Source organism: Amblyomma mixtum, chromosome 5 (assembly GCF_055824585.1).
Source record: "Amblyomma mixtum isolate Tamu chromosome 5, ASM5582458v1, whole genome shotgun sequence".
NCBI lineage: Eukaryota > Metazoa > Arthropoda > Arachnida > Ixodida > Ixodidae > Amblyomma > Amblyomma mixtum.
This window is the reverse complement of record NC_143016.1, coordinates 71886093-71910994: the sequence shown is the minus strand read 5'-3', so window position 1 is coordinate 71910994 and position 24902 is coordinate 71886093. Positions and strand designations below refer to the sequence as shown.

The following is a 24902-nucleotide window of genomic DNA, read 5'->3' as shown; positions in this document are numbered from 1 at the left end:
CTTTGGGACGTTAAACCCCAACAAACCAAACCAAACCTTTATTCATGCTGGAACCTTGAGCCTTTTAAGCAGTGACGCCGAAACACGGACGAATCTGCCGACGCGTCTGTCGACACGCTGCCGACGCGTCTGTCGATACTCCTGCCGAGCGTCTTTCGACACGGCTGCCGACGCGTCTGTCGACACATCTGCCGACGCGTCTGTCGACACAGCTGGCGACGCGTCTGTCGACACTCCTGCCGACGCGTCTGTCGACACTCCTGCCGACGCGTCCGTCGATAAGGCTGCCGACGCGTCTGCTAGCGACAGTATGAGGCATTAAAGGCTTTCGCCTTAAAAACCGCACATGCGGAAGGCCCGCCACGCGGTGGTGGTGGTGGAAAACATTTATGTAGAGATACACTTCAGGAGGTGAGGTATTAGCTGACACAGAGGGGGCCAGCCCTCACAAGTACTAGGTGGAGGTCTCTAGTTCGGGACCCCAGTGGCGTCGGCCGCCGCCCGGGCTCGCGCGACAAGGGCCCGTTGGGCCTGCACGTCCGAGCACCGGGCAGGGTCGCCTCCCAGTCCTCCCGGGTTGGGTTGGGGTGAGGGGGGATAGCAGGCTTGGAGGGGCAGGCCCACACCATGTGGTAGATGTCCGAAGACTTCTCCGCAGGGTGCGGACAGCTGCCAGAGAAAGAAGGGTCGAAGTGTTTGAGAGCTGTCGGGCACAGCAAAGTATTTGTATACAGGCGACGAATCGCGGCTACGGCCGCTTATCTGTTTTTTCTGCCTGCGTCCGCTTCGGCGGACGCGGTTTTTGCTGCGACGCGCGTCTTGTCCTTTCTTTTCTTTTTCTCTTTCCTCTGATCTTTTAACTCTCCTCTATCTGCACGTGGCAGGTGTGGTGGCTAGGCTGGAGCCACTTGGCAGGCCCGTGCAATATCCTTTTCCCTTTTCATCATTCTCTCTCTCAGTCAGTCAAGCCCGCCACGTGCCAAGCGGTTCGGGGAAGCGGTGGTGGGTTTACCCGAAGGCAGTATAGATATGTGAGAGTGTGCGTGGGGGGATAATGATGATGATGATGTCCTCACGCTTTATCTTCTTTTGACGTGCTGTCCTCTCTTCTCACTAGTTGATCCGTCGGCAGCGCACGAGCAGCACGTTCTCCTCGCGTCCTTTCTCCAAGTTCCTCGCGCTTTCCTTTTTTACACGGCAGCCGGCCTTTTTTGAGCTCCAGCAGCTGTCCACGACGATCTACGCCAAGTAAGAAAGTCTTTTTATTCGCACCCTTATTACGCACTTCGCAGCGTTCCCTGAATGCGATTCCTCTGGAGCCATCCGGCAATTCTCTGTCTGGTGTCAGGCGTAGGGCACCGAGCTGTTGGAATTCATTCGAAGGTGATCTATTGCAAGGTGTTGCATCCAGGTTTCCTGGTTTCGATGGTTATTTTCCCGACGTAGTCACGGTGCAGGATGTAGTAAGTGCAGAACGCTGGCACATTGGGGTGTTATTACACCTTGTTGGGTTTGAACATACGTTCTCGTGGAGCGCCTCAGCTCAGCTAAGCTTGGCCTTAAACGATCACCTTCAAATCAGTGCATTACGTTAGAACGTAAAGTTTGCTTGGAAGCATGGAAGCCTTTCAGCAGCTGTAATTCTTGTAGTGGTCTCGAAAACGCTTCTGATCATTTTTGTTGCACTTATTGCATTACGTCGCAACACTAACGGCATGATGCTCAGCTCTAAAGTGAAATTCAATGCTTCCAGGTCAGTACTGGTTCATTGAAAGGCTGTCGCCAACGTTGTAACGACTGGCGCTCTCATCAGCTGTCTTCTACCGGAGTCACCATCGCCTCCCACGTGCGTTGCAGTAGGTGTAGATGTTATGACCCGTTTTGGCTCTCGCATGTATCAGCTTATTTTCCAATTTCTTGTGCTCCCCAATTTTCGATTTTTATCGTCTTTCAGATGTTAGTTTCATGCTCTGAACAGCTTTCTCACCTCTATGATCTCCGGCCAGATTCAAAGGATGGATTTTCTAAACCTATATCATAATGTCCCCGTAACATTCTTTCTTTCGATACATATCCAGCATATTCAGTCTACATTGCGCACCTCTGGTATCTATTTAGAGAGCACAAGTAGCTACCCCTAAGATCGGAAAGTAAGTAAGAACGCTGAGCTACTGAGCCGAAAAAAGTACCGAAAAGACTGGAAATTTTAAAGTGTGCTTGGCGAAAGCCTTGAGGTCAACCCACCACCGCTTCCCCGAACAGTTTGGCGCTTGGCGGGCTTCCCGCATGTGAGGTTTTTATTGTCTTTGGTGACTGTGGTCTTCATTTCGATTGTACTGTTTTGAGCGCAGCTCTTTGGCGCCCGTTTGGCGTCGCCGTTGTGCGTTCGGCGTTCATTGTGTTCACTGGCGTTGGCGTTTTACACCGATCATTTTAAGGAAAAGCCGCCGCGGTGGCTCAGTGGCTATGGTGCTCGGCTGCTGACCCGAAAGACGCGGGTTCGATCCCGGCCGCGGCGGTTGAATTTGTTTGGAGAAGAAATTCGAGGCCCGTGTACTGTGCGATGTCAGTGCACGTTAAAGAACCCCAGGTGGTGGTGGTGGTGGTGGAACTTTATTTCCAGCGGATATAGAGGAGCGACCCGAAGTCGCCCCCCGCTTAAACGGCGGCCGCTATCCCTTGGGCAGCGGCGGCGTCTTCAGCCAGCTGGAGGAGCTTGATCTGTGTCCCCGGGTCAGGGCTGAGCAATAGAGCCTCCCAGTGATCAGAGTCGGTAATGAAGCGACTCGCGGGTAGGCACTGCGGGCAGTTCCAGATCATATGATTTAGATCGGCTTTGGCATCACAATTTTTGCATTTGTCTGAGTACAGTCCATCCGAATAGAAGCTACACAATTGGGGATTTGGATAGGTTTTAGTTTGAAGTTTACGCCAGGCTTTCGCCTGTTGCTTGGAAAGCGTTTTATCTGCTGGGGGAAATCTGAGTCTTGCAAGCCTGTAGTGCTGCAGGATTTCTCTGTAAGAAAACAACCTGTCCTTGCCGGAGTATAGGGCGGGTGTACTGCACGACCCAGCTCGGCGGGATAGTTCTCGAGCTAGGTTATGAGCCGCCTCATTACCAGCAAGGGAGGCATGAGCAGGCGTCCAGATTAGGCGAATGCGCCGCGTGGGCTGATAATTTAGCAGAATCCGTGCCGTTTGTGGAGAGATTCTTCCAAACGTGTAGTTACGTATTGCCAATTTTGAGTCGCTGACAATGGTTTCTGCCGAGGATCCCGCAATGGCTAGAGCAATGGCTGTTTTTTTCTCCAACATGTGTGTGCTGAGTGCGTATAGTGCCCCCCGTTATGAGTGTACCACATTCCGTGGTGACCACAGCTACCATCTTGTCAGCCGAAGAATCTGCTGCATCAACATATACCACAGAGGTATCATTAAGGAAGCGTTTGCCTAATGATTTGGCTCTCTCTGCACGACGTTCAGCGTGGAAATCGGGGTGCATGTTCCGAGGTAGTGGAGGAATGACCAGAAGCTGGCGTATATGTTTGGGAAGGTCAGTTGTTGGTCCGCCTTGTCGTTCGTATGTTATGCCGAGTGTGGACAGAATGTGTCTGCCAGTTGGGGTGGCCGTTAGTCGTTCGTACTGCGAGACGGTTACCGCTTCAATAATCTCACTTAGTGTATGAAGACCGAGACCTAAGACTTTCTCAGTCGCTGTGTGCATGGGTAGCCCAACTGCCTGTTTTACGCATTTTCTGATTATGGCTTCCACTTTCTCTTTTTCAGCTGACTTGAGATGTAGGTAAGGGCATACGTAAGCTATGCGGCTGATCACAAAGGCTTGTACTAAACGGAGAGTATTGCTTTCCTTCAAGCCCGAGTGCCGGTTACTAATGCGGCGAATGAGTCGCATAATTTGCTGCGAGGTTCCCTGAAGCTTCTGAATTACGTCACCATTGAAGCCGTGTACTTGTAGAATTAGGCCCAAGATTTTAATTTTGGGTACTCGAGGAATGGGGACTCCACGAATACTGAGTTAGATGGCCGGTGGGGGTTGCGCAAAGGATCTGATTTTGCGGTATATGAGAAATTCAGATTTGGCTGGAGAGCACCGCAGCCCCCTGGGGTCTACATAGCTCCCCACGATATCGATGGCACGCTGGAGTCTCTCTTCAATTTCGGCATCACTGCCCTCGGCGGTCCACAAGGTGATATCGTCAGCATAGAGGCTGTGGTGGGGTTGCGGGATCTGCGCTAATTGGTGTGGAAGTTTCAACATTGCAACGTTGAAGAGAAAGGGTGACAGGACCGATCCCTGCGGGGTACCCTTGTTGCCGAGGGGGAAGTCACGCGAGTGGAGACCTCCTACTTGAAAATGCGCCTTTCTACCTGAGAGAAAGTCGCGAATGTAGTTGAAGGTGCGGGCTCCCACTCCGAGTTCATGAAGGTTCTCCAAGATCGCATCATGTCTGACATTATCAAAGGCCTTTTCCAGGTCGAGTCCAAGAATTATTCTGGTGTCCCGCGTTTTTGCCTCAATAATCTGATGTTTGAGCTGAAGCATTACATCCTGCGTAGAAAGTTTTGGTCGAAAGCCAATCATGGTTTGGGGGTAAAGCTCGTTCTCCTCCATAAACCGGTTGAGGCGGATATGAACTACGTGCTCCATGAGCTTACCCACACAAGACGTGAGCGAAATTGGCCTGAGGTTCTCAAGGCTGAGTGCCTTCCCAGGTTTTGGAATGAGAATGATCTCTGCCGTTTTCCATATTTGTGGGATTGAGCCCTCCGACCAGCATTTCTGCATATACTCAGTTAGTGATTGTAGCGACTGTTCATCTAGGTTGCGGAGGATCTTGTTGGATACTGCATCTGGGCCAGAGGCGGATTTACAGTTTAGCCTGGCAATCTCTGCCCTAACCTCATCCACAGTAATCGGGGAGTCGAGCTGCGTGTTTTCCGGACCAGCATAATCTGGGAAGGCTTGGATAGGAGCATTGCCAATATATCTGTCTTTAAGTTCAAGGAAAAGGTCCTCTGGTGTGCCTGTGTATGCATGCACAAGCTTTTGCAGGTTCTGCCTCTGGGTGGTTTTGCTACCTGCAGGGTCAAGTAGATGACGGAGCAAGTTCCAAGTCTTAGAGACTCCCATATTGCGATCCATGCGGTTGCATATGTCCTCCCAGTTTTGCTGAGTAAGTTTGACCGCATGATCCTCGATCTCCTTGTTTAGCCTAGCTATTCTTCTGCGCAGATTGCGGTTCCACCGCTGTCGTTTGAGTCGGTTCTCGAGTCCTCTCTTTGCCTCCCATAGGTGAAGAAGCCGGCTGTCCGCAATCTCCAGGTGGTCAGCCTGCTCTAACGTACGGGTGGCTGCCTTGGTATCTTGACAAAGATCCTGTGCCCAGATATCTATGTCTAGTATATCGGGGGTATCAGCTTCTCGGCGGCCCTTTTAGCGCGGAACATGTCCCAATCGACAAGGGTGGGAGCTCGAGCGCTACGACGCTTGGGGCCAGTTGAAGCCACTATTTCCAATATGTAGTGATCGCTGCCGAAATTTTGTTGAGTGTTTATCCATGTTGGAGTGCCCGAATTTTTAGCAAAAGTCAGATCGGGAGTCGTATCCCTGGAAACACTGTTGCCGCAGCGGGTGGGGACTACTGGGTCTGTAAGAAGAGTCAACCCACACTGTTGTGCGGTGAGCCACAATTTTCTACCTTTAATGTCCTCCTGTGGGTACCCCCAAGCCGGGTGTTGGGCATTAAAGTCTCCCGTGAAAATGACGGGGTGATTGCCTGCAATTTTCAGGGTCGCCTGAAAGAGCGGGCCAAAGCTTGCTTTCCGTAACTTTGGGCTGCTATAGACATTCAGCACAAACAGACTGTGGTCAGGTTTCCTAGGCGGAATTAATTCGACTAGCACGTGTGTGACATTTGTGACTGGGGTATCGTGCTGGACAACCGTAATATTTCGTTTCACGAGAGTCGTGACTCCAAGCGTTTCACCCCCCGATGAAAAGGATTGATATCCAGCTAGCTTGCTATTGGTTTGTGTCTCTTGTAGTGCGATTAAGTCCGGTCCGTCCCTATTGTGGAGGAATTGTTGGAGTACAGCTCGTTTGCGGCTAAATCCTCGGCAGTTCCACTGCCAGATGGTGTAGTTTGGTTGTGGAGCCATATTGTGCTAGTCTGATACCGCTTCAGAAGAAGCGGATTTGCGAATTTTGACGGGAAAAAGCCTACTCTCTGCTTCCTGCTGCCAGGTGCCTAAGTTAAGTAATTCCTGCCGGTGTCTGCATAATTCTTCCATGATGGAAGTCATTGTAAGCTGCATTTGAATGAGGGTGTTAGTAGTCTGCGTTTGCGCTTCTTCAATTTTGTGAATGCTGTCGGCTAGTTTTTGGTCTTCGGAGAGGGAACCGCCCGCTTTTCGCTTAGGCGGGGGTGCCCGCGGTGATTCAACATGCATGTCCGCTCCGGCGGAGGTAGAGGGGGTAGGGTTATTGGCGCCACCAGTCATAGGCGGTGACCCAGTCTGCATTTGTGCTGTTTTAGAGCGGCATTTTCTTTCTTTAGTTCCTCCACCTCGCGAAGTAATTTCCCTACCAGCACTTTCAGGTCTGCTAGCTCAGAGGGGTTGGAGTTAGATTTCTGGGAGGCTTTATCTGCCCAGCCTACCTTTTGCGTGCCGACGGCGTCCTGGTTCAAACCGGGGTTCCGTGGCTGGTGTGAAGGAGTCCTGGATTTGGAGGCGGACCGCCCTCTCTGTTGCAGTCGTGGAAAAGAGCTGGATCGATGTCTATAGTCCGTCCGCCCCCTGCTTTTGGAGCGGCTGCGTCGCTCTTTAGACTGCGGCGTCTCTTGGCTATTCTGGGTCTGATGTTGGCGTTCCTGTTCCCAGCGGCGTTTGGTCACAATGTATGGAGTGCGGTAGATCTCGCGGCATTTGTTGCTGCCCAGCTCATGGCCCTTACCGCACAAGGCACACTTAGGCTCACAGGTATGCGTTTCAGGAGGGTTGGCCATGCCGCATCCGCGGCAGCGAGCGTTTTTCGGGTCCGGGAAAAAGTCTCTGCGATGTCCGAGTTGTCCGCACAAAGAACACACTTCGTATTTTTTTTTTGTAGAGGCAGCAACGAATCATGTCACCGCCGAAGCTGATCCAACGGGGAACTCTCTCACCGTTGAAGAGAATGAGGACCGTCTGCGACTGCGCACCCATGCGCCGGACACCACATATTGGAGGATTTCTGGGATGCTGAAGGTTCGCTAGGATGACAGCGTCCGATAGATGTTTGGGAACGCCTTGGATCACTCCTTTGCTACTGCCGTCCGGCGTGGCGACATACGAGGTGATGGCGATCTTGTTCTCCCCGTAGGTGAGCTCCTGGATGCTTAAGTAGCATTCCACTCGTGCCGCGGAATGGGTGGCCACCAGTATGGTGTGTTGCTTGAAGTTGAGGAGCATGCAGTCTTCAGAAGATTCCGCCAAGGTTACACCCGCGGCGTCACGAATGAGTTGAAAGATTCCGAGTTGGCCACAGCACTCGAGTATACGGAGGCCGCCCGATGGCCGGAGTATCACTTTGGTTACGCCCTTGGGTAGGCGAGGTAGGTTCGACGCCACCGATTGTCGAGCAAGTCGTCGGCCAATCTTTTTCGCAAAGGAGTCGGCAGATTGCCGCATGCTGCCCTGTCCCTGGGCGCTATCGGTTCCATTGTGTGCCGCGGGGTCAGTCCTTCGGCGTTCGTGACCGGATCGTTGAGATTCACCGACGGTGAACCAACCATATTGGTGCGAAACTTCTTCGGGGGCTATATCAGTCCCCTCCACGGTGACTTCCATATCCAATGTTGGGCGAAGATCCCACTCAGAAAATGCGGCACAGCCCCGTCAGAGCGGGGTCGCTAGGCCTGGCGTAGGCCTAGCGGGCCCTGCGTACCGGCGAGAGCCGAATCGCAAAAAAGTCCGCACAAACAGGCAAAAAGGGACTTGCCGATGCTTTCGACGGCGTTATCCGAGCTTCAAACACGAAATCCAGGCGAGAGCGGTGTTGACCGTCGCTGAATTCAGCGGTGGGCATGGGTGAAGCGAGGAGCGTTCGCACGATCGTCCGATCCACGCCACGTCCAGCCAGCCACTCTCAAGAACCCCAGGTGGTCGAAATTTCCGGAGCCCTCCACTACGGCGTCTCTCATAGCCTTAGTCGCTTTGGGACGTTAAACCCCATAAACCAAACCAAACCAAACCATTTTAAGGAAAGGCAGCTCTCATAACTGGCTCCCTGGATCGCTGGACGCCTCAATCACGCTTTTTTGTTAGGCTGCAAAAGCCGTTGCCTAGTAACCGTCGCGGTGGACTGACGAACCGCACCGTATAGACAGAGGGGCCGTAGTAAAGAAAATGCATTTAAGGAATGGAAATTACGGAGGAGGTTGCGCCGCTGCGCGGAGGTGAGGCCACAGTTGGCACGGTCCCAGTGCAAGGACGGACACCGCGAGCATGGACCGACGCCACGACCACGGATGGACACCACGATCATGTACGGACGCGGGTTCTTACCCGTCCGCGGCGGCCGTGTTTCGATGGATGCGAAACGATAACGGCCCCCGTGTGCTGTGCGATGTCAGCGCACGTTAAAGATCCCCAGGTGGTCGAAATAATTCCGGAGCCCTCCAACGCAGCACCTCTTTCTCTCTATCTTTTTTAGCTCCCACCTTCCTCCCTCCCTCTTCTCTCTTCTGCCAAGCTCTTCTGGTAATTAATATTTTTATTTTTGCAGCTGGACTAAAGCATAATCTTAGGCGATCATTTGGGCGCCGCCATTCTACACAAGAGCCGTGCGACAGCTGATGGGACCCATGCGACGGCGACCAGACTTCGGGGACACTGGCGAGTTAAAAAACGCGCTGCCCACGTTGGCCACCACCTTGGCTCCACGCAGTCTCCGTCACGACTCGCTGCTCTTTCCCTGCTCACAGTCCAGCGCCGCTCTAGCGACTACGCAGGTATGCGACAACACGCACCAGCTTTCGGTTATTGCAGGCAAATAGAGCACAAATTTCTGCGAAGTTACTCTGCGGCTCTTTCAAGGCTTCCTCCACGCCAAGGGTGTTTAAGATGTACTGGATCAAAGCTGGCTTGAGATTCTCGGTTTGTCACGGAAAGGCAGTTCACTGTCGTTACAAGGGATTCATGGTTATTTGGTTCTGCGAGGAAATGTGGTGATATCGAGAAAATAGGCCAGTGCAGGTGTGTACAGCCTATGTTATTCAACAGCATCAGGAGCTCATCGGCTCTTTTGGTGGCTTCTGGTGTCAAGTGTCAGCTCACGTGATCACACATGATGGGTGCGACGTGAATGACTAAGCATGACACATGCGTAAATTACGACAAACGCCTCGACGGATTCGTTGTGTTGCCACAACCCAGGCTGGGCATGCATCGTCTAGGTATCGGTTAATTTTTACCTTACGGTCCCTTTGGACAACTATAATTGTGTCGCGTCGCACTAGCGTTCAGTTCATTAACGTTACTTGTGCGGACGATATTTCGATCAAAGCAAACATTGAATGCTGCCTCAATGCAGTCCAGCTAAATTAAACTTAACAGCCCACCGCAATACAACAAATATGAAGGAGCGTGCAAGCATCCACACCTAACCACAAGTTTTTATTTATTCTGGAACGCTCTTGTCCAAATTGCGCACTTCATTGTCACTTTCATTATACACGTGTGCATGTTTCGCGTTTTTGTTTATTACGCAGGCTCCACAAACAAAATATTTATGTTATTAGAAATATGGCAGCAAAAAGATAACAGGAAATTAGTAGGACAAGTTTATTGGCGGTTGACATTGCTTAGGGCAGTCGCTGTTATTTGCCTACCTTCTGGAAAGTTCTCATTCCAAAGCGCCGCTTTCAGGCCAGCCTATATTTAAAATGCATAAAGTATGGCGATGTTCAAGGATGTGTTTTCTAATCCTCAACACGAGCAAGCACCGATGGACAGGCATTGCCGAGGTGTAACATCACCGCCGAGGCTTCGGGGTACCAACGACAGGATCCCTCCCGAGACTTGGTTCGCGCAGCTGGCGCCTAATGCAGCGCGCAGGCCACCGACCCATCCGTGGCCAGCCGCCATGGATCCAAGCAGTGCAGCAAATATTGGTGAGCCAATCAGTGAGCAACACAATGCACAACCTGATGTTGCAAACAATGGCGAGAACACACGACGTCGTCAGAAGGAGCCCCGCTCACGTGAACAGGGCAGGTATTTAGCGCCAGCAAAAATAATCCCGACCTTACGAGTTCGCGTATCCTAAAGCTAACCAGTAATATAACAGAAATGCAGTTATCTTGCAGTTATGGTGGTGTACCATCCATCATCATCTTATTACAAAGCGAAATGGAGAAACCACCGCAAGGAGGCGCGTGTACATCAGATCCTGCCTACCGTTAGTCGTTTAGAGCATGGGCATGACGGACTGCAGGCATATGACCTCAAAAGCAGCCATCATAATCTACCTTTCGAGCACATCAGCCTTCGCTTTTTTTCAACCCTTTTCACTTTTTGTTCCCTTTCAAAAGTTGCGTGGGCAGGCTTTAGCAAGGTTTACTGACACCGGCACTAGGGTGCCACTACGTCCTAGTGGCACTAGGGTGCCACTATGACGCGGCGAGGGGATTTCGGTTTGTCGTACGCATAGCCGTTGTTAACTGGCGACAAGCATTGGTGACTTTAATTTTTCCTCTTAATTAAGTAGAAGATGTTAACCGTTCTTCAGAGTACTCTACGGTGCGAGGCGCTCACTGAAGGCCTCCATTTATCGCCCGCAAACCGAACCTCTCGGTGGTCAAAGAGCAGCGCGACTGGTTCTTAACCCAAAGGGCAAGGGTTTTGAGTCCCGGCTTGCCATTTTTATTTTAAAGCGCTGTTGCTGTTGTTTATTGAATACTGTGCACAACGTAATGGTGGTTTAAGGACGTCCCGACCTTCTAGGCCACTGATGAATTGTATAGTAATGTCGTCAGTGTTGTACTTTGAGATCGTTGTGGGCTGTTTGAATTACCTCCGCTAGGTAATGCGGTTGCAGTGTGAAATGGCCATGGATGAATGGGAATATAGTGCTCAGAACACGGCGACTGGCGCAGAACGCGCGTCCCAAAGCTAACCCGTGAATAAGAGTGTCGTTCGTGCGCTTGTGCCTTTCCACAGATTACGGGAAGATTATGAAAATATTTATTTCATTAAATGCAGGGGGCGGAGAGAGGAGACTGGTTAGATATACATTAAGACCTATCTTTGTATACTTTCTGCCCCTTAGATGCGTTAGCGGCATTATCAGGGAGCCATGAAACTCTTGCAGATACCCGGAGCTCTCAAGGTACTCGATGTATTTACAGCTTTTGAATCGAAAGCTTCGCTATGGGACCTCGAGATTCGATTGCCATATGCCTAGTTTTCGCCTTCAAAAGGCCTTGAACTTCGAAAGCAAAGAGGCAAACTGACCCTCTAGGACAGTGGACACCTTAGTGGCACTTTAAGCTACGAACCAGTGGAGCGGGAGCTTGGAAAGCAAAGGAAAGGCGCATAACTGGCCTCTTCGTACAGCGGACGCGTCAGTCGTCTTTTAGCCTGCGCGACGGTAGTGACAGTTGTGCTCTGCATACGTTGGCATTGACAACGTTGTGCCACAAAAGCGGCACTGAAGCCATAGGCCATCGGCGTTCATTGTATTCATCGGCGTTCGAGTTGACACCGTTTTACACTCCGATGATTTTTATTAAATCAAGTGCGCATAACTGTTTCCTTTGGTCAATGGACGCCTGAATCGCGCTAATAGGTACGTGGGGTGATTAGTGACTTATGCTGCATGCGTTAGCGCTGATTACGAAGTGGCAGACACGCGGCACTTTTGCAATAGGCCGCAGCGTTCATTTGGAGTGCAAACTGCTGCGATAAACCATTAACTACCACCTGTCAGGTTGAGTGCGCTGCCTATCCAGTGTCCGGAACGCACCGAGCGTTACAGACGCCAAGCCGCTTGTAGTTCAGCAGTAGTGGAACAGCAGCTAATTTTCGTATAATCTGCACCTACAAAGATAATCGATTTCAACAAGTGTTCAAGATATTCGCAACTCCGCTGCCTTCTTTTTTAGTTGAGAATTAAGTTTTTTCTGCTAATCGACTTCTTCTACACTAAATCCATTTTTCGTATGCTATTGTTAGCGTTATTACAATTCCTCACAGCTCCTTCAAATTCTGCTTTAAGCACATTGTTTTTGTGGCTGCCCTGGCTTAACTTCTTTACACTTTCGTGGTCCAAAAGATATTACTTTTGTGCTGTTCTTACCGAAAGATAAACTACTTATAATATGCTATGTAATTTAAGGGAGAACTACAGCGCCATTGTTACAGAAATTACAGAAAATAGAGACACCATCCGAAATTTGTCGAGCTGTGTCCTCTGCTTAGCATGCTAACTTATTCGACATTGCGCTATTCACTTGTCCACTGTCTAATGAACTTTCTTCTTTTGTCTATTGTTGCCTACAGATAAGACCACGAAAGTTGCAGAGATCATCGTAAAGGATCAAAGCTGGTGAGTGGCGGTGCCGTCTCCTGTCATTTGTATTCTGAATCTTCTCCGCTTCAATGGCACAATTTCCAGCCCTCAGTACCATACCCATCGCGGCCCTGCGGCGAAAATATTTCAAATGTGTGTTTCATGGTTTTCAATTAGAACAAACTGAAGTGGGTGCCGCTAGCAGGTTTAGCGGCAGGAAAACCAGCCGAAATGAAAAAAAAAAACTTGATAGGAAGATATTCGATGAAAAAATAAATGAGGCCAGTTCCACATCAGTCGCGCACGGGTAGCCTGACCTAACATAAGCGCTTCTTGATTCCAGATCTCCTCGCTTGGAAAGCTTGTTGAAAAAACATTCCCCAAAGCCTGCTTCATTGTAATAGCTCCAATAAATTGCCTTCATTGATTATAAGAGAGCATTTGAGGAACCGATTATGAGGAGCCGTGCACAATTGAAGAGTCAGAGTGTAGAAAAGGTATGCTCAAATATAGTGGAAGGTGTCTACATTGGCTGCACAGTCACCACAGATCACTATACATGAAATAACTGCCAATAAAGAAAGATGTCAGGCTTGGAGACGCGATTTGTTTAATGCCATGTGTTTACCGAAGGTAGTCATTTCATAGATGAATTGACTTGCTAAGAAATTCAATGGACAATTTTAAAAGCATGAACGATGACAAACATACTCAGTACAAAACTTTGGGTGTAAAAATTAATATGCAAAACGCTAAAATAAACCGCAGCTGGCACAAGGCAGTGTTAACTGAAGATATATTTGAGAGGCCTTTGTATTGCAGCGGGCGTAGTCAGGTTGACAATAATAACTGATAATCAGAGAATAAACCAAGACACGTTTTGAGAATATCTTCTACAGGCTACACATTGTAAGACCCTTTGGTGATTTAAGCTCTGCTCAGGCAAGATTTGTTAGATCATTCTGAAGCTGCTTTTACTGGGGTTAGCGTATTGTATTATGGACCACAATACTATACAGTACAGTAATGAATGCACTCGCATAATCAGTCCCCCCCCCCCCCTCCCTCTACTTTGGCTGTTAAAGAAAGGTTTCTTTTCCCTCGCGTAAAAATTCAGGGGGCACTTTGTTGACCTAAAGTGCGGTGAGGCGAAAGCCTTAAGCGCAGTGTTGCTGCTTGTGATGTGTGGTTAAGACGTTAAGCTCCGCCTCTAGAGTCGAACGCGACAGTGTCTTGCAACGCTGCCAGTAGTCCACAGAACGCCATCGCCCGTTCGGTTTCACGCCTTGCTCGTCGGTAAATTGGTTTTTGAGGAAAGGGAATGTATCAGTCCCGCATACCTCGGTGGACACCTGAACCTTGCCGTGACCGGAAGGGAGGAAGATGGGAGTGAACGAAGACACCGTATTCACCAGTCGCGCCTTTGTTTATTCCAAACCATCGCTCTGGCATGGCGGAGTGTTAGCGTGCTCGTCTCGCACTCCGAGGACCGGCGTTCGGTTCCCGAGCTCGACCAGTTTCCTACTCGGTTTTATTTATTTATCTGACCTGACTAGAAAGGTTAATTAGGCTTATTGGGTAATTAAGCAATTAACTCATTTCATTATCACTTACTTGGAACATCACTATACCATACCTGTAATTGGTTGCATTCTTACTAGCCAAAGTACAATTGGCTCCGTTTCAAAAATTCGCGCGCTGCGACGTCACGACCGTTTCGACCAATTGAAAAGCGTGACATTTCTGTCCACAACTTCTGCTTACAACGATGAGGCATTAATGGCTGCCGCCTTAATACGCGCAACCCACTATTATGGCACGCACTATCCTTAAGTTGATATCGAATTCTAACCGCTGCCCTTTTTTGAACGCTGAAACGATTACATACAACTACGCAATACTGCATCTGACACCGGTCCAATGTCATTAGTACTACATATCATACTGATGGTGCAAACAGCCTATAAAAATGGTTTGGTTTGGTTTGGTTTATGGGGTTTAACGTCCCAAAGCGACTAAGGCTATGAGAGACGCCGTAGTGAAGGGCTCCGGAAATTTCGACCACCTGGGGTTCTTACCGCGAGGCTGCTGAGAGGCAGTTGGATTTACCGGCCATCGCAAAGAACTTGTATGTCCGATCTACCGTATTTATCGTCGTAGCAGCATGTTGGGGTTCGGGTTCGCTCTGAATGCTGCGAGTTGTAAAGGTTTGGTTTGGTTTATGGTGTTTAACGTCCCAAAGCGAGTAAGGCTATGAGAGACGCCGTAGTGGAGGGCTCCGGAAATTTCGACCACCTGGGGTTCTTTAACGTGCACTGACATCGCACGTAATGGACAGAAAAAACGTTGCTATCATCACTTGCTCATTACATTTCTTAAAAATGTAAAAAAAACTCCTCTTATTGTCTTTTTTCTAAAATCTAGCCATCCCTTATGTTAAACCCCTTATAGGGGCTTAATGTAATTGAATAAAAAGAAATTGAATTCTTGTCCTCCTCCTTTTGGAGAGCATTATTGGCGGCGAGGTGTTATACTGGTGGGTTTGAGATAAAATGTGTTGTCTGTGCCATCGCGCACGGGAATCGAGCTGAAGCTCGATTCCCGTGCTCGAAGTTCCCGAAGTTCATTAACCCAGTAAATAAGGCAGTTAAAGGTGCACTAAAGAGAAACTTGAAATTTTACCGAGAGAACTCCATCTACAAACTACGAGCAAACTTAGAAAGGTCGGAATAGTGTCCTGTACGGCCGATTTCCCTATGAAATCGAATAAAAGATCCGGTTGCCGCCTTTTTTTTTTTAAATCTTTCGAAAAGGGGAGTAGTCAGTCAACACTGGAGTTCCTGTCAGCCAGTCGAGTGGTTGCTTCGCTTTCGCTTTCGCTTTCATTTAACTTTCTAGGTTTCCGCCAATAAATAGTGTGTCCGAGGCTACGTAGCCGCAAATTAAACCTGTGGAAATAAAAGTACGCGGGTACACTTTGCTTTTCGAGGATCGCTACGTACGTATCACTCTGCCGTTGGTAGAGCGGCAAGGCACCACGCGGCTGGCTGAAAAGCATTCCACGTGCTGGCTGACTGCACCTCTTTTTCGAAGCTGAGTTAAAATTAAAAAAAAAGGTGGAAGTCGCGACATTTAATTCGATTTAATCGGGAAATTCGCCCTACTGGACAATACTCGAAGTTTTTATTATGCTCGGAGCGTGCAGATCGAGTTCCCGCGGCAAAAATACGAGATCATAATCCTCTTCACTGCACATTTACGCTATGGATGTCTGTCCTACTTTTGAGGATGGTGAGTGCTCGAACTGCCCAAGTTTTGCAACGACACACGCAATCAATGTTGAAGACCAGGTTTCGAAATGCTTAAAGCTTGGAAAAACTCCTTCTTCTTTTTCTCTGGTGATTGATATTTGGGGCAAAAATTCTCAGTAATCACGAAGTCAGGTGGTCTTCTTCTCCATAGACACTACTCTTTGATCTTAGCCATGAGGCCGAGAAGCCGATGTACTGTGCGATGTCAGTGCAGGTTAAAGAACACCAGGCGGCCGAAATTCCGAAACCCTTCACTACGGCGTCCCTCACAGCCTGAGTCGCTTTGGGAAGTTTAAACCCCCATAACTCATAGAGCTTTTCTAGAGACGGTGACGTCACGGGAAGCTTCAATCAGGGAGAAAAATACAAGGACGAGGAGGAAACACAAATGACGACGCGTAAAAGTGCTGGCTGTTTTTGTTTACTTGTATAAATTGAGCAACCTGCATATTTACACGCATGAGAAACGTATGGCTCCGTTGACCTAAAAAAGTAGTGAAGAGTTAGCTCTAGTGCATCGGTTTGATAAGTTCTCCTCGAATTTTTTGCTCCCAGTTTTAGAGTCCGCGATAAATCGACCGGACCCCACCAAGGTACCGACAACAGGTGTGTGGTTAGCTGGCCGTCAGGCGAGCGTTGTCATTGCCAGTCTCTCAGCGGGGCTTCCTCTATACATGCACATACGCTATCCTTCGGTAAGCTGGTGCGACGTTATGGGACTTTACTCCACCGGTTACTGCTTGGCGTCGCCTACACCAAACACTATCTCCACAAGATCGGCATCGAAAATAAACGAAATTGCGTACCGTGCCACACTCCAAAGACAATTGGACACCTTCTTTGCGAGTGCCCCAACTATACTGCTGAAAGAAGAACATTGGAGGCGACCGTGAAACAGCTGGACCCTCGCCCTCTCTCTGAGGAAACTCTTCTGGGCGCCAGGGCGAGACGTTCTGCTTGGTGCCGTGTGACAAAGGCCGTGCTCAACTTTTTGTGTGAAACAGGCCTGGACAGCCGTCTGTGACTGCCTGTGCACTACCTACATGGTTAATGACATGTGTCGGTGTTTGTGTTGCAGACCCCAGTTTTATGTGCGTCTACTCACCGCGATGGGAGTGCCAGCCAGTGTGTGTGTGTGTGTGTGTGTGTGTGTGTGTGTGTGTGTGTGTGTGTGTGTGTGTGAGTGTGTGTGTGTGTGTGTGTGTGTGTGTGTGTGTGTGTGTGTGTGTGTGTGTGTGTGTGTGTGTGTGTGTGTGTGTGTGTGTGTGTGTGTGTGTGTGTGTGTGTGTGTGTGTGTGTGTGTGTGTGTGTCGACATCACCCGTGAAACTCATTGTACTATGCCATCATCAACCTTCATTCGCACTTTCCTTTTCCTCCCCTTCCCTTTCCCCTGTGTGGAGTAGCAGGCCAGGGCCATGTTGCCACCGGCCGACCTTCCACCTTTTCCTCATTAAAAATTTCCTTTCTCTCTCTCTTCGGTACCAGCCGCAGGTACTGGTGCCACCGTCTGTACTCCCTGGACCCCGGAGAAGAGCAGCCACGGTCCTCACTCGGTGCCCACAGACGCCGTGTCCACCAGGCGATGGCTCACGTGTGGGACGAAGCGGCCGAAACTCTGCACGGCACAACACGTGCTCGGACGGCCACCACTTCGGCCGGTGCATTCCTTAGCGTGGAGTGTTCGGTGCACTCTTCATCCCGCACCAGCTCTTCGCTGCCTCAGGTACGGGAGCAATGATCCTGCGATGACGGCTGTCAGATGGACGCACTGCCACTAAAAACACAAGCATAGGGATGGCGCAAATTAGAAACGGCGTGTTTGCAGGAGTTAGGGCGAAACAACCGGGCACATGAGCACGAGGTACGCCGTTGCTCAGATGTTTTATTTGCTTATCATCGCTTAAACCACACCATGGCTGAACTAAAAGAGAGAATGCGCCTGTCTTTAACGTACAAAGCATGCATACGCTTATGGTATGTAGACAGCGTAAATTAATAGTCTTTTCTCACTATATGTGTGTATGCCGCTAGCAGTGACGCGGTGTGGAAAAGCGAGAAACAGGAGCGCGGCGCGGCAAATCCGGCTCGCCCGCGCGTGAACAAGTGAGAACAGGGCCTTGTTTTTGCGGCGAGCGAATGCGCTTCGCTCGCCGGATTTTTGGGCATGTGTGAACGCGCCTTTAGGAAGTTTGGGGGGGATAAGGCGACCGCAGCTGGCACAAGACAGGGTTAATTCGAGATATACTTGAGAGGCCTTTGTATTCTAGTATTCCAAGAAGGCCTTTGGCTTGCCTGATTTGACCTCTGGGGCTCGATTGTGGGGGTCATCTTGGGAATTATTTTAAGCTGTTTAGTTTTGTTCTTTGGGCATTAACATAACTGTAAATTATACCTATTTTACGGACTTCAAAAGCTGTGCAGTTATCGGATCTTGAATTGGGTGCCCTTCTTTCTTTTTTTTCTGTTTGTTCTTACGCACACCTTATGTTACCAGCAGTTGATTCATTGTGCGGCGGGATCTTTTCTTACACAGAAGAGGTAACAGATTTCAGAAGGCTAGCATCACGAACGAATGTGCATAGACAAATTGCATGGCTAGTTATATCCACGTCAGTGGAATCGCCACGGTGCACAAAAACAGATGTGGACTGACAGGAAGACGACACAACTTCGTAGAGGTCAGCACCTCACCTCGAAGTGTCCTGGTCTTGCCGTTGTCTGTTTTTCTAGACTGTGGTGAATTCTAAGTTTCTGCTTCGTCATAGTGAGAGCGGTAGCCTGGGCCCATAGCAACGTCTGCAACCAACCTGTTGCTTACTTTCTAAAATTCCCAGCTCCTCTACTTGCATGCTAGAACTGTTAATCCTTGAAATGACGATGTCTGTAACATCCACATTTTAATTGGTAACTTAAAATCTAGCTACATAATTTATCTCTCCATGCAAGGAATCCTTCCAAATGCGTTGTGAATCACTCACGGATAAAAGAAGCCCGAGTGCGGACACGGCGCCGTTCCCGACAAGGAGACGCACGGAGAACGAGACCGGGAAAGGGCGATGCCGATAGGAGGAGCCAACTCGAGGGAGCCAAAAGAGGCAAGAGCCGAGGCAGACGTCAGAAAGGTTAGATATGCTACTGGCTGGAAATATCTGCTGTGCATTCGCCCAAATGGCATCCCTCCCCTCCTTTATTTCCTTTTATTTGTCTAGTAATTGCCAAAGTGTATGACGCCGCGGTGGCTCAGTGGTTATGGTGCTCGGCTGCTGGCCCGAAAGACGCGGGTTCGATCCCAACCGGGGCAGTTGAATTTTTTTGGAGGAGAAATTCTAGAGGCCCGTGTACTGTGCGATGTCAGTGTACGTTAAAGAACCCCAGGTGGTCGAAATTTCCGAAGCCCTCCACTACGGCGTCTCTCATAGCCTTAGTCGGTTTAGGACGTTAAACCCCATAAAACAAACCAAAACTTTTTTTCCAGTGAAAGTTTTGGGTAGTCTGATGCTTCCGTGCTTTCTTCTTCAACAGCCACGTTGCACCTTGTTCGTTCATTCGAACACAAAAGAAATGCATTGCGGCTAATGTTGCGAACTTGCCTCAACAAATTTATCGCTTCCGAAAGGTGCATTTCAAACTTATGCTCAAGTTAAGGCATTTCTGGTGTCACAGGATTAAGAAGCACTATTCTTTCAATAATAAAGCTCCCAATTATCATTATGGACCCACCTCATATTCAAGTTGGCTTTGCCACAATGAGCTGTGCCCTAATCATGGCATCACTGGCCATCAGTGAAACGAAGATAAGCCGCTAATTTGTGCATTGTTGCTTCGCTGGTGCATATAGTGCTGTTACGAGAACGCTGCCAACAAATTCCTGAGCTTCCTGCTGGTGAGACAATCGTGTTTCACCGTAAGCCACCTTGTTTCAGCTTTAAAAGTTTAATTGCTCGTGTTTGTGCTCATTCCCTGCTCTTGGGTGTCGATGGCAGTAAACTGGTGCCATAATGGGGCTTTTTTTAAACACAAGCACAAACAGCATTCCAGCAACCAAGTACAGCTGTGGATGGATTTTTCAGGCTTGGTTGGACATGACAACTGGCCCGAATAATTGAATGGTCCAAAAAATGTTTAGCGGTTTTTCATTGATGTCTAAAATTACTAGTCCAAATTAACGAAGTCTAAAAAATTTCTCGTTGAATGTGCTTTGTTGCTGAGTGGAATGGTGATGCATATTTTATTTACATAGGAGGCGCCAGCCATACCTGGCTGTAGCACTATCTAGCTGTGGGGTACCAGTATGCAGTGCATATGTGCTGTCCCCATTCCTTCGTATGCCCAGCTCTCCCTCACTGAGCCACTGACCGGTGTGGCTGAGTTTATAACTTTCTCTCCCTTTTTAATTATGCCTATTGGCAAACATTTTGAATAAAAAAAAAGCCTTTTTTTTGCTGTGTGTCGTGAGTCTTTCGGCAATTCTAGCGGATAGGCACCCTGAGTAAAACGCACGAGAAGGAGGTGATCAACAGTCTCGAAAGTAAAGGCATGCACTCGCCTCGGCGGTAGCCTACACAGCTAAATGGCCGCTTCACAAAAGCCTGTACTGATACGTGGAAGTGTGTTTTACTTACGTGCATTTGCTTTCCATGTTAGACTGTGACACACGCACAAACACAAGCGCCTTGTTTTTTGTACATGACTTGGTGCTGCCTCAAAGTTTCTTTGTAACAGATTAATCGGGATTTTTTTCTCTGCTATAATACTGAAAGCCTTGTGAAGAAGCCCTACTTTTTACGCGTATGGATTGTAGTGTCTTATATGAAAGCAGGTCGTATGCAGTGAAAACAGCGTTCTGTATGTAGCGAACAAGACACATCGGTGCGAGTTTAAGCAGCTGCCAGTTAGGTTTCGCTTAGCCGATTTAATCCACGTTCGCACATTGATCCCGTAAAGCTGGACTGTTCTTTCATAAGGCTATTTTAACGTCGCGCTGCTTATACACTGCTTTTTTTTTCCCCATGCCATTTTCGTCGTGCTGTTATTCACTGTAACTGCCTCCCACCTCATCGATCTTCGTGTTGCTCTGATGAGTGCTCTTTTGTCATTTGCTGTTCCAAATTGAACTTTTTTTTATGTGGCACTTACCTTGCTTTATGGGTGAAGAAAATTAAAAATTATGCAGCAGAAATATGTGAATGGTAAAAAAAATGGAGCGGAACACACAAACAACTTGCGCTCGATATACACGCACACTGATGTCATTACGTGCATTCAGCATCGACGATTATCTAAATTTCTTTGCCTGTTAGCTGGGCTGGTTAAAGGTGATATGCTTTGCACTGCAGGGTGTTTCACCTAAGAGTTTCTGCTATTTTTAAAAATAAGCTATTTGAATTAGATGCGTGATTTTTCTGGCATAGCATTGTCAGTGGTGTAGTACATCATAATGCAGCTAAGACGTGCTAACTAGCAGGCTTGTCAACCAATATTTAATAGTTAACTTTTAAACTATTACCGTTGGGCTCCTTAATTATTGAGAGGCATGCAGCCCACCGTAAGTAATGTCCATATCCGTTTTTAGAATTTCGAGAACGCGATTATCCTCGGCGCTGTGGCCCAACAAATTTTGGCTCTTTCGACGAGTTAGGTTCACTGGAGAGGTTGCTTTGCCTGCAAGCTTCTCAAACCGCATGTATTTTGGCGCGATGTAGGCGAAATTTGTTGGGCCACAGCGCCGAGGATAATCGCGTTATCGAAATTCTAAAAACGGATATGGACATTACTTACGGTGGGCTGCATGCCTCTCAATAATTAAGGAGCCCAACGGTAATAGTTTAAAAGTTAACTATTAAATATTGGTTGACAAGCCTGCTAGTTAGCACGTCTTAGCTGCATTATGATGTACTACACCACTGACAATGCTATGCCAGAAAAAGCACGCATCTAATAGCTTATTTTTAAAAATTGCAGAAAGTCTTAGGTGAAACACCCTGTAGTGCAAAGCATATCACCTTTAACCAGCCCAGCTAACAGGCAAAGAAATTTAGATAATCGTCGATGCTGAATGCACGTAATGACATCAGTGTGCGTGTATATCGAGCGCAAGTTGTTTGTGTGTTCGGCTTCCTTTTTTTTACCATTCACATATTTCTGCTGCATAATTTTTAATTTTCTTCACCCATAAAGCAAGATAAGTGCCACATAAAAAAAAGTTCAATTTGGAACAGCAAATGACAAAAGAGCACTCATCAGAGCAACACGAAGATCGATGAGGTGGGAGGGAGTTACAGTGAATAACAGCACGAGGAAAATGGCATGGGGAAAAAAGCAGTGTATAAGCAGTGCGACGTTAAAATAGCCTTATGAAAGAAGTCCAGCTTTACGGGATCAATGTGCGAACGTGGATTAAATCGGCTAAGCGAAACCTAACTGGCAGCTGCTTAAACTCGCGCCGACGTGTCTTGTTCGCTACATACAGAACGCTGTTTTCACTGCATACGACCTGCTTTCATATAAGACACTACAATCCATATGCGCGTAAAAAGTAGGGCTTCTTCACAAGGCTTTCAGTATTATAGCAGAGAAAAAATTCCCGATTAATCTGTTACAAAGAAACTTTGAGGCAGCACCAAGTCATGTACAAAAAACAAGGCGCTTGTGTTTGTGCGTGTGTCACAGTCTAACATGGAAAGCAAATGCACGTAAGTAAAACACACTTCCACTTATCAGTACAGGCTTTTGTGAAGCGGCCATTTAGCTGTGTAGGCTACCGCGGAGGCGAGTGCATGCCTTTACTTTCGAGACTGTTGATCACCTCCTTCTCGTGCGTTCATTTTATAACTCAGGGTGCCTATCCGCTAGAATTGCCGAAAGACTCACGACACACAGCAAAAAAAAATAAGGCCTTTTTTTTTATTCAAAATGTTTGCCAATAGGCATAATTAAAAAGGGAGAGAAAGTTATAAACTCAGCCACAACTCAGCCACACCGGTCAGTGGCTCAGTGAGGGACAGCTGGGCATACGAAGGAATGGGGACAGCACGTATGCACTGTATACTGGTACCCCACAGCTAGACAGTGCTACAGCCAGTTATGGCTGGCGCCTCCTATGTAAATAAAATATGCATCACAATTCCACTCAGCAACAAAGCACATTCACCGAGAAATTTTTTAGACTTCGTTAATTTGGACTAGTAATTTTGGACATCACTGAAAAACCGCTAAACATTTTTTGGACCATTCAATTATCCGGGCCATTTAATAGTTAACTTTTAAACTATTACCGTTGGGCTCCTTAATTATTGAATTATTGAGAGGCATGCAGCCCACCGTAAGTAATGTCCATATCCGTTTTTAGAATTTCGATAACGCGATTATCCTCGGCGCTGTGGCCCAACAAATTTCGCCTACATCGCGCCAAAATACATGCGGTTTGAGAAGCTTGCAGGCAAAGCAACCTCTCCAGTGAACCTAACTCGTCGAAATAGCCAAAATTTGTTGGGCCACAGCGCCGAGGATAATCGCGTTCTCGAAATTCTAAAAACGGATATGGACATTACTTACGGTGGGCTACATGCCTGTCAATAATTAAGGAGCCCAACGGTAATAGTTTAAAATTTAACTATTATATATTGGTTAACAAGCCAGCTAGTTAGCAAGTCTTAGCTGCATTATGATGTACTACACCACTGGCAATGCTATGCCGGAAAAAGCGCGCATCTAATTCAAATAGCTTATTTTTAAAAATTGCAGAAAGTCTTAGGTGAAACACCCTGTATATTGAAGAAAGCGGCCGAAACAAGTTTTAAATTTAAATTTTAAATTTTTTAGGGCACTTCAGTTTATCCTAACCCTGAACCTAGCCACGAGCCCTTTTCCACGGTGTCCCTCGTAACCCACTCGCAATATCGCATAAGCGCAACTCACCTTACTATACGACGCGTAAACTCTTTTATTGCGGCTGCACAAGATAACCTCAAGCAACGCTGTATCCTGAGAAATTAGTCATGATTACTATAATGCATTATCTCGTTGTAAGCGCTGGGGTTCTCTTTTCGGAAAATTTCACCTATTTTAGGCTACCAACAATACTCATTGTTGCTTTTAACAATCATAAGAATAATGATAATAATACTAATAATAATAAATTTATTCTGCCTCTGTATAAGAAACCATTAACTCTGCATCCCTGTTTGTGTTCTCACAGGTTGACACCGTCTCGATCATGACCTCGTCTACTCGCAGCTTACGGCATAAGTGAAGAATACAGGCCGGCGCTTGATGTGCCTCCAACCAACGACAATTCAGGGACCGCATCCGGCATATTCAACTTCATCGATTTGTTTTACGATATTTAGTTCTTGCAGTATTGCAGTGAAAGCTTATAGACATCCCCTTTGAGAGTACAGCGTTTTAAAACATATATTTACCTGTTATAATAGCTAATTTGCTTCTTTATTGTGTTATTATAGTTTAGGAAAGCATTACGAATCTAGAGACGCTTGTTTGTTCTTTTCAGGCGTTCATTTGGTTTATAGATTTCGCAATAATTTTTTTAATATTTTTCAGCTTGTAGCACAGCGAGAAATAAAATTGTCATTTACGGGCCTTGGTGTTGCGGCGTGGTTGTTTTTCTTGCAAAAGTAATATCTACACATTTGTGACTTCTCCCTCTATATCGTCTTGGATGGTTTTTTTTTTACCTGTATGGAATACTCTAGAGGTCCTGAAAATTGCGCCTGTAAATGGCGCGGAATGCCTAATGCAAAGTGATAATGCTGTTCTAATAGTTTGTCGTTAGCCAAAAAAGACTTGGTCCTGACTTCTTTTCTGTCTGCCGCACAGACACAACCATAGATGCACTAATAAAAGAACAGCCACTCTCACTTACATGGATTTTCGGTTATTTCAATCGTCTAGTTTCGAGATCCTTGTTCTAGTTAACGATCTTTGCCGCCTGCGGCCGTATTTACAGCATAAAGCTGGCTTCCAAGAGCGTCTTTTGAGTACACGCACATGTTTATTGAT

General features: G+C 47.7%; 2 protein-coding genes across 11 annotated transcripts in view; both read left to right on the top strand.

Moving 5' to 3' along the window:
• The window catches only part of LOC149342632 (uncharacterized), a 185350-nt gene that overhangs the window by 117106 nt on the left and 43342 nt on the right, over positions 1–24902 (top strand). The window lies entirely within an intron of this gene.
• LOC149342634 (uncharacterized) lies at positions 1062–24482 on the top strand. 7 transcript variants are annotated; one of them, XM_089545039.1, is made up of 8 exons: positions 1062–1248; positions 1754–1856; positions 8786–9011; positions 9998–10172; positions 12562–12607; positions 17370–17607; positions 18831–19006; positions 24082–24482. In XM_089545039.1, the coding sequence occupies exons 3-7, from the start codon at positions 8856–8858 to the stop codon at positions 18948–18950; spliced, it is 735 nt and encodes a 244-aa protein (XP_089401165.1). In that variant the 5' UTR covers positions 1062–1248; positions 1754–1856; positions 8786–8855; the 3' UTR covers positions 18951–19006; positions 24082–24482. The 7 variants fall into 7 exon arrangements, with proteins under 7 accessions (XP_089401165.1, XP_089401164.1, XP_089401163.1 ...); XM_089545038.1 differs by lacking the exon at positions 1754–1856 and having other exon boundaries at positions 1063–1248; XM_089545037.1 differs by having other exon boundaries at positions 1063–1248; positions 1754–9011.

Bases quoted from the DNA above. Each gene is read 5' to 3' on its own strand.
- LOC149342634 (XM_089545039.1), top strand. From the start codon at position 8,856: ATGGGACCCATGCGACGGCGACCAGACTTCGGGGACACTGGCGAGTTA. The intron at 10,173-12,561 runs GTGAGCCAATCA...TGTTGCCTACAG, and splicing joins AAGCAGTGCAGCAAATATTG to ATAAGACCACGAAAGTTGCA. The intron at 12,608-17,369 runs GTGAGTGGCGGT...CTTCGGTACCAG, and splicing joins ATCGTAAAGGATCAAAGCTG to CCGCAGGTACTGGTGCCACC.